This window comes from Paroedura picta, chromosome 18 (genome assembly GCF_049243985.1).
Source record: "Paroedura picta isolate Pp20150507F chromosome 18, Ppicta_v3.0, whole genome shotgun sequence".
Lineage (NCBI taxonomy): Eukaryota > Metazoa > Chordata > Lepidosauria > Squamata > Gekkonidae > Paroedura > Paroedura picta.
In genome coordinates, this window is record NC_135386.1 from 11511547 (window position 1) to 11524231 (window position 12685).

A 12685-nucleotide genomic window follows, 5' to 3' on the forward strand; every position below is an offset into this window, starting at 1 on the left:
CTTAAAGAGGGCTATCATGTCCCCTCTCAGCCTCCTTTTCTCCAGGCTGAACATTCCCAAGTCCCTCAACCTATCTTCATAGGGCTTGGTCCCTTGGCCCCAGATCATCTTCGTCGCTCTCCTCTGTACCCTTTCAATTTTATCGATGTCCTTCTTGAAGTGAGGCCTCCAGAACTGCACACTACTGTGTGCAGTCGTCGTCTTCGTCTTCTTCTTCTTCCTTCTTCCTCCTTCTTTCTTCTAATCCAAACCACAGTTTCCATGCTATGGTTTGACAATATGCATCACCAAAATATAGTGGGAAACGCTGGCTAGCTGGCTTTGAAAGATAAACTGGAGATAATTTTTTGCAAGGCATAGAGAGTCAGTGTGGCATAGTGGATAGAGTATTGGACTAAGATCTGAGAAACCTAAGTTTGAATATTCACTTGGCCATCGAAACCTACGGGGTGATCTTGACTCAATCACCTTCTCTCAACCTAACTGACCTCATAAAGTTGTTGGAAGAAAACAGAGGAGTGAATGATGGTCCAAACTGCTCTGAGTTCCCATAGCAGGGAGGGGCAAGATATAAAGAAATGCAACTACAATTGTCAAAACTTTTAGCCTGTACACACACTGTCTCTATCAGTATCCTTTCTTCCATGAATTTCAACAACCTTCCTCCTTCCTAAATTCAGGATTCTTAATGTACAAGGCAAGTAAATCAAGACTAAATCTTACCCAAGGTGGTTTCCTTGCAGATCTTCATTGTCCAGGATAACAACTGCACATACTGCACCCACCAAAGAGAAAGAAGGAATGGGAGAGTAATCATAAAAATGTTATTTTTATTCTAAGCTGCCTTGAGGGTAAGCTTTCAAAATTTAGGTTGAAAGACGGGCAAGACATGTAAGAGTCAATAAAGGAATTAGATGAGCCTATATCAAAAGCTAAAAGCAGGTACCGTAAATTAGACAAAGAGCTTGTTAAACATGGTGGCTGACTAGGATGTCCCTGCAGCATTTGATGCTTGTACAACAAGGCTCCATGCTACAGATCCAGATGCCAAACTGAGGCCGTGACATTGGCTTATAAATCACAGACCTGACAAGCATTTCATCCAAAATGCTACAGTGCACCGTTTAAAGGGGCAGATGTCCCAGACAGAGAACCCTGGGAATCGGTAGGTTTGTGAATGGAGAGGGAGTTCTAACACAGAATTTTTAGAATTTCACAACTCCCAGGATTCTTCTGGGGAAAAGTTGTTAGTTAAAGTGGTATAAAATCAAAGCTATAGCACAGATAAAACAGGGTTGCACTTAACTGTAACTGTTCATTGAGTGGTCTCTGTGTAGCTACACCTGCAATTTCACACAGCTTGCCACACAGAAGGATCTTGCAAGCTATATATTAAAAAAAATTCTAGATGCATCCAAGAATGCTCACCCCTCCCCTCACGGAGAGGGTGACTTCCCACCCAAAGTCACATGATGACCTCAGTTCTTTCTGCTGCCAGAACAGGCAAGTCACTCCATTATCAGTGGCCCACAACAGGAAAGGAGGGAGGGTTGTGTGACTGCACAGAAGACCATTTGATGAAGAAAACAGGGCTGCACTTACCTGTAACTGTTGTTCATCGAGTGGTCATCTGTGCAGTCACACATGGGTTCTGCGGTTTGCATGTAGAGTGTATGAGTCTAAGACAACTGGCCAATACTGCACATGAACTGAGCATGCTCCCTAAAACATGCCATGGATCAATTGCAGCATCCATGAGTTCCATGAGGAACTCCTTAATAAATGATGTGATGTCAAAAAGAGTCTTTGAAGGTTGAAAGACGGAAAACCATTGTTTTATGCAATTCTGCCCATAAGGACACAGAAAGGGGTGGGGGCTTTTTTTTTTTTACTGTAACTTGAAATCAAGATTCATGAGTAGAGTGTTGAGGTTTTTGAATGTTTCACTTTTTGGTGAGGCCAAGACACAAGGATGTCAAGGGCTTTTCCCGTGGTTAATGCAGCCCATGGAACTCTATGCTAAGGGAAGTCAGAGGAGGGTGAACACTTCTGTACCACCTCACAGCAAATCCACAGCATTATTTATTTCTCTCCTTGGACAAATGCCTTCCACTCACCATGTCGCAATCAGGCCTGCACAAGCAGAGCAGTCTATGGGCTTTTTTTGATGTTGGTCCTTGACTTTAAGAAAGCAAGCCTACAAAATGCCTCAACCCACCTCCTGCCCTCCTGAGCAGCTGGGTCCCTACCTGTTGGGAGGAGGGCTCCAACAGCTTGGAAAGGGTTGTAAGGATGGAGATCAGCCAAAGGGCTTCCTTGCCATTGAAGTCGTCCTCAGTGTAGCTGAGCTGATTCACAAGGGACCTCTGAGAGGGAGAAGAGGGAAGGGCGGACTCTGTGAGCACACACACCCTGCTGGAGACATGACCAGAGAAGGAAGAGCGACACATTTCTTGGCCTGAGTAGACGGAGGTGCTGAGAACATGGATACTCCAGAATCCCAGGGTTTTTTAATGCTGTGTTAATATCATTAACTAAATTTAATTTTTACCTTTCCCTAGTGAGCAAGAGGCTGTCTGGAAAGGCCAGCAAATGCTTTCTTCCATTTGCTCTATTTATTTCCTTCCTTTGTTTGTAGCCCATGTTTCTCACAGACACTCCAAAATTCAAGGTACCCAAATATACTAAGACCATTTACAACTATCCCCTTCCTAAAAATGATTTCCAGAAAAAAATTCTGCTTTGCACAGAATGGTGTTAGCATGTTACCGATGGTACATTCTCTTTAGATCTTTAGTATTAAGTTTAAAAAAGAGGGCCCAGTTAAGAGGGGAATCTTCCAAGCTGCTCAGTACCAAGGCGTTTTTAACAATGGTTAACCTGAAACTGCCGGATCAGGAATCCAGCCTTCGCCGTTACATTCATGTCTGCTGCCTCTTCTTCTCCATCTTCATTGGCAGGGTCTGCCACAGAAAACAAAAGGACAGCAGAAAAGAGTCATTGTAGGAGAACAACAGGCATGCACAAGAGATAAATATTTTATTTAAAAATATACTTTGAAAAGGAATTCGCATCTTTTAGACTCTGTGAGGCTTTCAGAGAACTTTTCAATACTAGACTCTCAGACATGTTTATTTTCAATCCTGCTTTTCAACTATAACGCCTCACACTATGTAAAAAGTGTGTGCCTGTTCCTTCCCTCTCCACACCCGTTCCCAGCTATCTGTAAATGTTCCAGGCTCTCCTCCCAGGAAAGAAGACCAGGCTCCTCCCTGCTTGGCTCTCACGAGGAGAAGCCGGGTCCTGCTCAGAATCCGGGTGTTGGACTGGCAGATGCTTATTCTTAGCTTTTAGTATTCCCAGGCACCCAGTGCTCCGAGGGATCAGTGTTTGTGGCCTCAGGGGCTGAGCAAGGTATTCCCTCACCATCTCTTCTGCCAAATCCTCCACCATTGCACACCTGGCTTCCCCACTGCTGCTGACCTTCCAGTTCACTACTGACAACCAGCAGGTCTCGAGCAAGGATCACATTTCAGTGGGGTCAGTATCCCCAGCGGCTTTAACTGGGCGCTTCAGCCCAAGAGTATCCTTCACCACCAGGTGAAGCATGTGCACCAAGCAGACAATGCCCTGAGAGACAGCTTGGTGTAGTGCGGGCTTCTAATCTGGTGAGCCGGGTTTGATTCCACACTCGCCCACATGCAGCCAGCTGGGTGACCTTGGGCTTGGCCTAGCACTGATAAAAGCTGTTCTGACCGAGCAGGAATATCAGGGCTCTCTCAGCCTCACCCACCTCACAGGGGGTCTGTTGTGGGGGAAGGGAAGGGAAGGCAACTGTAAGCCACTTTGAGATTCCTTCAGGTAGAAAAAAGCAGCATATAAGAACCAACTCTTCTTCAGTAATATCAGGCCTCTGTCAGCCCCACCTCCCTCACAGGGGGTCTGTTGTGGGGAGAGGAAGGGAAGGCGACTGTAAGTTGCTTTGAGACTCCTTCAAGTAGAGAAAAGTGGCATATAAGAACCACTTCTTCTTCTTGAAGTGCTTACGCTTCACTTCTGCCAACATGTTGGTGCCATTGTTTGTGACCACACAGAAGCAGACGATGTTGCTGCTGCCCACTCACTCCTTCAGGATTCTCTGTATCAGACAGCAGCAATGTTTTGTGCCATATGGTCGGCACCCATCCCCTGTACATGGAGCAGAACCACTCTGCCCCCTCCTGGGTCCTAGGCAGTTCCCTGAAAGTCTTGCTGGCTGCTCCAGTGGTCTGCCATGAAGTGTCTTGACCATCACCACTGCAGCTGGCAAAATGCTACATTCTCCGTGAGGGAGAAAGGCTGGCCATCCACAGCAATCATCTTGCTGGAAAGAAGACAAATAATCCTCCACAGAAGCAGCAACAGAGAGTTGGGATATGGAAGGGGAATCACTGCTGTAAAAGTCCTCGTCTCCAGATAGGGATAGCAACGGCTCGTTTCTCTGGACAGTGCTGCTAACAACTCTCTTGTCTCTGTGGAGAGCCACAGGGCCAGGAACAGGTGAGAAGAAGGCGGTGCTGAGGCCCTTTGCAATGTCCTGCTAGGGGGCCTCCAGTGGCCTGGTAGGGTGGGTTTGGTGCCCGTGAGGGTTTGTGGACCTCTGGAAGTGGAGGGCTTCTTCAGCCCCAAACTGGAGAGACTGTAGAGGAGCCAGTCCTATCATCCAATGTGGGATCAGCCCTAGAGGCACAGCTGTCACTTAAGGACATACCTGAAATAGTCCTTGTGAATTATTTCAGTGTATGAACATGATGATTCCTCAATCCATAAACACTGGGTTGAGAAAGAAACTGTACCGTCTTTATGGAATCCTAGAGTGGGAAGGGGCCATGCAGGCCATCTAGTCCCACCCCCTGCTCAATGCAGGATCAGCCTGAAGCATACAGGATAAGCATCTGTCCAGCTGCTGCTTAAAGACTGCCAGTGAGGAGTAGGTAGAGAGAGCCAGCCAGTGTGGTTGGTGTCTCTAACATGTCGGGGTGGGTGGGGGGGGGAGCATTCTACCACATCATGAGTCTCATCAGTTCATCTAGCATCAAAAAATCTGTGATTGTCCGTGGTTCATGAACCACACATGTCACAAACCAAATTACATTTCCCCAGTTTGTGCCCATCTCTAGTTCTACAGAGGCAATTCACAAATGCCTACCCAATGCTTGTAGAAACTGGGAGAGCTTTGGCTGGTAGCGAAGTTGTATCGTGTTAAAGATCCGCAGCAAACCCTCCAAGCACAGCAGTGAGATGTTCTTGCTTTTGTCCTTCTTCCCTGATTCTTCAGCAGCAGTTGGGATTGAGGTATACCTCCACAGCAGGACTCTATAAGGTGAAAGAGAGAAGAGAGTCCCTGGGGACTGGTGCTCCAGTACGCTTGATGGCCCAGAATGAAGACTAGGAATCAACAAAGCCCTCTGAACAAAACTAATGAATAACACTAATGAATCAGGGATTCACTGTCTCTCCTTGCACACATGCATTCCTTCCACTCACCATGTCCCAGTCACAAGCAGAACACAGCATGTGATGGTGGCCATTCACTAGGGGTCTTGCCAAAACTGTTCAACCTGCCTGGTTTCCATGTTCCCATCTCCATGTGGGCAGCACATCCAGGAAATGTATCGGATTCCACACAGCTTGTGAGCTGCCCTCTGCTAAGCAAAAAAATCTACCAAGCAAACTGTGACAGGTATAATCGAGCCTTCTCTTAGTGGTCCATTTATTTTATTTATTTATTTTTAGATTTTTATTCCCCCACTCCCAAGCAAGCTGGCTCTTGGTAGTTCACAACATGGTAAAAACATTAAAAACCCATAAATAATAAATTTATTTTTAAAATAAAATAAATAACATAAAAATTTATTATTTAAAATAAATAAAATTATTTATTAAAATAAATTTTATTTATTTTTATTTTATTATATAAATAATAAATTTATATTTTAATATAAAACAGGTAAGAGCAGCATAGATGGCGATCACAACAATTTGTTTAATTGTTTGTTTGTTGATTTATTGTATTTCCCTCATTAGGCCTGCATTCCTCACTTCATCTATTCCTGGCTATGCCCATCAGATGCAAACCTGGGGGCAATGGTAGGCCCCCCCAGGAGGGATCTAGATTGTACAAGGATGGGGAAGGACCCACTCTTATCACCCGGTATTCAGCCCGTCCTGGACCAAAAGCCTGGTAGAAGAGCTCCGTATTACAGTCCCTGCGGAACCCAGAGAGCTCCCACAGGGCCCTCAGCTCTTCCAGGAGCTCATTCCACCAGGTAGTGGCCAGAACTGAAAAGGCCCTGGCCCTGGTTTGAGGCCAGGCGTGTTTCCCGGGGGCCCGGAACCCTCAACAGGTTCATACCCACAGAGCAAAGTGCCCTGCAGGGGGCATGAGGAGATAAGCAGTCCCACAGATAGGTAGGACCCTGAGCACGTATAGCCTTAAAGGTCAAAACCAATACCTTGAATTTGATTCGGAAGCAGACCGGCAACCAGTGCAGCTGCCTCAGCAACGGCTGGACATGGGCCCTTCAAGAAGACCCAGTGAGGACCTGTGCAGCTTCATTTTGTACCAGCTGCAATTTCCAAGTCAGGGACAAGGGTAGGCCCGCATCGAGCGAGTTACAGAAGTCTAATCTGGACGTGACTGTTGCATGGATCATTGTGGCCCAGTGTTCTGAGGACAGGTAGGGCGCTAGTAGCCAGGCTTGGCACAGGTGGAAAAATGCCATCCGGGCTTCCTTTATGATAAAGAGGCATCAAAAATCACACCCAAATTCCTGGCCATGAAGTGTATGAGGCTGTCCCAGAAGAGAAGATCTCTTCTACACAGACTTTCCACAGTGGAACAAAACAGGGTTGTACTTACTGGTAACTGTTGCTCATCGAGTGGTTTTTGTGCAGTCACACATGGGATCTGCATGAAGCATTTAGCCCTTGCCCTGATCTTATCTGCTCTGCTACGAGGCAAAGATGACATCCCTTCCTTCGAGTCAAAGGTGGCTCCTAGAAATTGTGCCACCTGCATGGGGATAGTTTAGGTTTGGTCATGTTAACAACAAACCCCAGGTGAGCACGATTGCTGAAGTGTGCTCACCCCTCCTACCTCACATGACTTTTGGGTGGGATAAGTCACCCTCCTGAGGAGGGGAAGGGGTGAGCACTCTTGGGAGTTTTATTGTCTGTTATGCTTGCTAGTTCCTCTCTGTGGCTGGCCTGCAGAATCCAAGTCCCATGTGTGCCTGAACAGAAGCCACGAAGATGAACCTTAGTTACTTAGCCTGACAGAAAAGCCAATTTGTTGCACAAACCACAATATGCTCTGCCTCAGCAGTCTTCAACTCACAGTCTTAAACCGTTAGTGCAGGGGTAGTCAAACTGCGGCCCTCCAGATGTCCATGGACTACAATTCCCAGGAGCCCCCTGCCAGCATTCGCTGGCAGGGGGCTCCTGGGAATTGTAGTCCATGGACATCTGGAGGGCCACAGTTTGACTACCCCTGCGTTAGTGGGTCATGAGTTGATAGAGAACTGCACCTATTTTTGGAAGAGGATGCCTTTTTGGAAGGGCCTGCTGCTTGGGCACCTGTGCAGACAGCAAGTTCTGACTTTCTCCTTGCCCACATATTGAGAGGAGTGCCGGGAGGTGGCCACTCAAAAGGGGAGAGGCTTGCTTCATGGCTTGCAGTCTCTTTTCCCTGGCTGCCCATGGTCCTGGTCCTGGTCCTGGTCGTGACACGAGTGAGTTCACTACTCCAGCTCCCCTTCTTCTAGTCATGGGACTGCAATGTCTTGGGCCTACAGTTCAGTGGGCCTGTTGCTAGTGTTTCAGGGTGGGCCCAGGGTCCAGAAAGGCTCAACACGTCTGCTTGACTCATATCCAATCCCAAGACTGCCCAGGGCAACTCACCGAGTGATTTTGCAAAGGTTCTGGAACATCTTCTCTTGGTTCTGCCCATCCGGCCCATCTGTCTGCCCTGTCTCCTCCAGCTGCTGCACCTTCTGCAGCGCCACACTGACGGCATGACGCAGGAATTCGTTGCTGGCACGGAGGACAGACAAGCTCTCCTCATGGTTCTGAGAACAGTCCCTACAAAGTCACAAGGAAATAAGTGGGTGATCTCTCTGGAGGCGAGGCATGATAAATCACCATGATTTCTGCCTCACACACACACACAATATATATATATATTGCCAACTGCAGGAGATCTGCTGTAGAAGGCAACTGAACAGGAAAGAGGAAAGGCCTAGAATGGAAAAAAGGGTCTCGCAAATACTCATCCTGGGATATCTAAACAAACATTTCCACACAGACTCTTGTAGCCTGTAGAAACAGGTATTCTCATTGTTATGCAGAAACTTACAGAAGAGGAGGGGAAGAGAGGCCTAGCATTATAAATCAGGAGTCAGTGACTTGTCAGTGACTTGTGCAACTTGGGTTTTTAATAAACAATGGGTGGGGAAGGGGGATCAGAGGTTCCAGACAATTTAATGTGCAGTGAAAATAAACAACAGTGCACAAAAGGGCAGTAGGGTACCGAAAGAACAGGCAGTTGGAAACATTAAGAAATTGACCAACATCAATAAACAGTAATGGTATGATTGCTCTATCTCAACTTATCCTACCTCACAGGATTATTGTGAGGATGCAACTGGGAGAAGGGGGCACACCACACACATAGCTCTTGATTTTGATAAGATGGAGGCAAAGATTAAAATGCAAATTAGCAAACACTGAGTGCTTAAGGGCAAGGCAGCAAGAAGGGTTATGGCAAATATCCAATTCAGATATCTAAGACTGACAAGTCCTCATTGGAAGAAGATGACAGCCTGTTTCCCAGTCCTGCTTTAGCAGACCCCTTCCATGTTGCTGGGGACTCATAGGCTTTCTGAAGGGACCCTGAGCCAGCACTGATGCTGCCCCAAGACTGTAGGGCCTCAGGAGACTGGCCCTCTCTTGCCCCTATTCTGGAAATTACAGCTGGTCCAAAATGCAGCTTCCACAGTCCTCACCAGTGCACAGTGGAGGGCTCATATACTTCCTGTGCTTAGGCAGCTGCATTGGCTCTCAGCGTAGTACCAGATTAGGTTCAAGGTGCTGTTTTTGATATTTAAGGCCATTTGTGGTCTGAGCCTGGTGAGGGACAGCATCTCCAAATATGTCCCCCGAAAATGGGGTTCCAACAGGCTGATGGTCCCTGGCCCAATAGAGGTTTGCCAGGCCTCAAGTAGGGTCAGGGACTTTTGGGTCCTGGCCCCTACCTGATGGAATGAGGTCTCAGAGGAGACCCAGGCCCTGTCAGAGCTTACCCATTTCTGCAAGGCCTGCAAAACACAGCTCTTTCACCAGGCAGTGGATTGAGGCGGGGCCGCCAGTAACATCTAAGGACCGCCCTACCTCCTCTCATAGCACTTTCCCCTGTAACATCTGGGTCTGGCAATCAACATGGGAGAGCAATGTGGGAGAGGCCTGGAAGCAAGGGATGTTGTTTTAGAGATCCTAATAGATAGATGGGTTGTACATTGACTTAAAATTGATGTACACCGCCCCAAGACAGCTGGGCTGAGAGGGGCAGTCTTATAAATATTCTCTCTTTATAAATACAATAAGTAAATAAATGGACCTGCCTGCTGAGGCAAGGACCAAGCAAAGAAGTGTGTTCCTGGCAGCCCACAGCCTACCCTCTGCTAAGGAAATACTGGGAAAGACTGGTAAGTCATCATAGGATCTGGGCCCCAGTACTCCTGCCATCTCACTGAGTATCCCACCTGTTACCTGACCTGCTTTGTATCTATCTAACCCGGACTGAGCCCCTGGACTTGGATGGAGGTTCTGGACCCCTGCTGTCAGACACTCAGGTGACTGGGACTTGCCTCCCAACAGGCGGCTACAACAGCCTTGCAGCCTGCCCCAGAAGTGGCAAGCAAAGGAGAAACCCTTACCTGAAGAGGCTTGTGAGCAAGGTGGAGACAAAACCCATCGAAAAGAAGCTTCGGGCCATTTTATTTGCTGATGGGGACTTGTTCTTTCCGCCTTTCTCTTTCAGGATGTTGCTAAGACTGGTGTAGCACTTGAACAGGCCCAGAATGTCTTCAGATGTGCTTTTGCTGCCACAATACAATTACAAAAAAAGGACAATTCAACCCCCAACTAACAGAAGCTCAAGTGCCACAATTTTGCAAAGACTACTTACTGGTTTTCCACTTAAGGATTCTTAATGGTGGAATGGGATGCCCAGCAGAGCATCTAAGGGAGCCAGTGTGGCACACATGAGGGCCAGTGTGTTGCGGGGGCCATAGTGCTGGACTAGAACCTGGGATCCTTCCTCTGCAGTTCAGCTGCCTCCATGTCCTTAGGCCAGTCACAGCCCAGTCTACCTCACAGGGCTGTTGTGCGCATAAAGTGGGGAAGACAGAGGCACACATGCTGCCCTGAGCTCCTTTGTGAAAGGCCAGTATTAAAATGTATTCAGTGTTAAAAGTGTAGTCGATGGGGCTTGTTCTCCCCACTGCCAGCTGGAGTCCCCAACTGAGCCACCCTTTCTCTATCAGCATCCGTCTAGAGCAGGGGTAGTCAAACTGCGGCCCTCCAGATGTCCATGGACTACAATTGTAGTCCATGGACAGCTGGAGGGCCGCAGTTTGACTACCCCTGGTCTAGAGTCACCTGGTTGTAGTGGTTAAGAGGAGCAGCTTCTAAATCTGGTGAGCCAGGTTTGATTCCCTGCTCCTCCACATGCAGCCAGCTTGGTGACCTTGGGCTGGTCACAGCTCTCCTACAGATGCTCTCACGGAGCAGTTCTGTCAGAGCTCTCACTTCACCTACCTCACAGGATGTCTGTTGTGGGGAAAGGAAGGGTAGGCAATTGTAAGCCACTTTGAGACTCCTTTGGGTAGTGAAAAGTGGGGTATAAAAACCAAGTCTTCCGGAAACAATCATAACATTCTATTGCACAGAATTAGTGGCACAAATCCTGCAGGTGGCTTCTGCTAGTGTAAAATATTGGTCTTTTTTGTCTTAATTATTAATTTTCAGCAGGATTTTTTGTAAGTAGATTTGAGTGCCTAGTGGGGAGAACGGTAAATCAAAAATAGAAATTCTAAAAAAAAAACACAGAAGGAAGGAGAAAAAGACAGATTTTCCACCTTAAATCGACAAGGGCCCCCTCCCTCCCTCCACCTCCCCCTAGATGGTATTACGGTTTTACTAAATTGGGTCAAGATTTACCACCAGGTTTCCTTGCCGTCTTGTTGGTTTTATGTCTTATTGTTTTATGGGGTTTTTATTGGGGTTTTAATAAATGTTGTAACCCGCCGTGAGCCTTCGGGGAGTGGTGGGATATAAATCAAATAAACAAACAAACAAATATTATTTCATTCCTTACCTGAAGTTCCCCGTGCAAAAATTGTACTCAATCAAGACTTCACAGACCCCCATAACCAAAATGGCATAAATATTGTTCTTCAAGCCCACTCCAGTAGACTGAGAAAAATCTGCTGATTTATCCTGAGCAATGAAAACAAAGACATTAAGATTTTCTGCGAGAGGCTGGGTCCTTCTCATTCCCTATTCCCTCATGCCCAAGTTACCAGTTCGAAATCTTCCAGTTCGCTCTTGATCATTCGCCGTGTGAGGGACTCCAACATCTCACTCAACTCTTGCTGGAATCCGGCCTCTTCTTCATTGTCCTCCTCTTCATCTTCATCTCGTTGGCACAGGACTAAAGTGTTCTTATACCACATCAGGCAGTGTTGGATGCAGCAGAGGAGGTGAGCCTAATAAGACATGGCCAACATGTGGAATGTTCAAATGCCCTGTTATTCCCCAAGGAAGTATGTCAGATACTGTCCTCATATTGCAGATGGAAGGGGAAGGACCAAGAGGCTCAACTATGATCCAGTTTCTGCTAAAGAGGAATACAAATATGGTGAGAGGGGTTCAAATCCTCATTGCTTTGCACATGGCTTTAAGGAGGAGGCCGTTTTCATATTGTGTTCTGGGAAGGAGAAGGTCAGTACCCACCGATGAGCTTTCCTGCAACATACCTTGCCATTCAAATCCAGTTTTCCACTCCAATGTGGAGAACTGCAGGATTATGTAAGAAGACATGCATTCTCAGTGGCAAAACTTGGCCAGTTCCTGTATGTAATGTGTATTTGTCCCCTAAAACATGCCTCCTCAGAATCCTCTGCAAAGACAGATGCGTGTAGGGCTTCTGTGACACACAAGCCAATGTTTTCAAAACACAACCCATCCCATTACATAAAACTTTGTTGATCTTAAAGGTGCTACTGCAACACGGATACCCACTTAAATCGATACAATCACATAAGTGAGTCCTGATATGTGGTTTTTCATGAAACACCCAAAAAGAGATAATGTATCTTGTTTGTGGGAGGTGGGAGCATGGAAGCTTGTGGAAACAGAAAGCAAAAACAGAAAGCCCAGACCAGGCTTTTTCAACAGGGGTTTTATGAAAATCTGGGGTTTCTTGACAGCCCCAGAAGGGTTTTCCAGTAAATGGCAGCGGAAAAATCCTGGCTGACCGAGGCTCATTGCACACGTAGTAATTGGGGTTCAGAGGTAAATACTCTCATTTTCACTACGTGCTCCCAGAAACCTGGATCCTAGACCAGGCAGAGGTGCACAGGAC

At 47.0% G+C, this 12685-nt stretch overlaps 1 protein-coding gene across 8 annotated transcripts in view; it reads right to left on the reverse strand.

Moving 5' to 3' along the window:
• FANCI (FA complementation group I) overlaps positions 1-12685 on the reverse strand; it is a 62970-nt gene that overhangs the window by 13499 nt on the left and 36786 nt on the right. For all 8 annotated transcript variants that reach the window (XM_077317893.1, XM_077317895.1, XM_077317892.1 and 5 more), the window contains 8 exons: positions 11622-11807; positions 11417-11538; positions 9975-10139; positions 7942-8121; positions 5189-5355; positions 2881-2963; positions 2250-2366; positions 724-775 (listed from right to left, as the gene is read on the reverse strand). In XM_077317893.1, the coding sequence (XP_077174008.1) occupies positions 724-775; positions 2250-2366; positions 2881-2963; positions 5189-5355; positions 7942-8121; positions 9975-10139; positions 11417-11538; positions 11622-11807 (1072 nt within the window). The remainder of the gene's footprint in view (positions 1-723; positions 776-2249; positions 2367-2880; positions 2964-5188; positions 5356-7941; positions 8122-9974; positions 10140-11416; positions 11539-11621; positions 11808-12685) is intronic.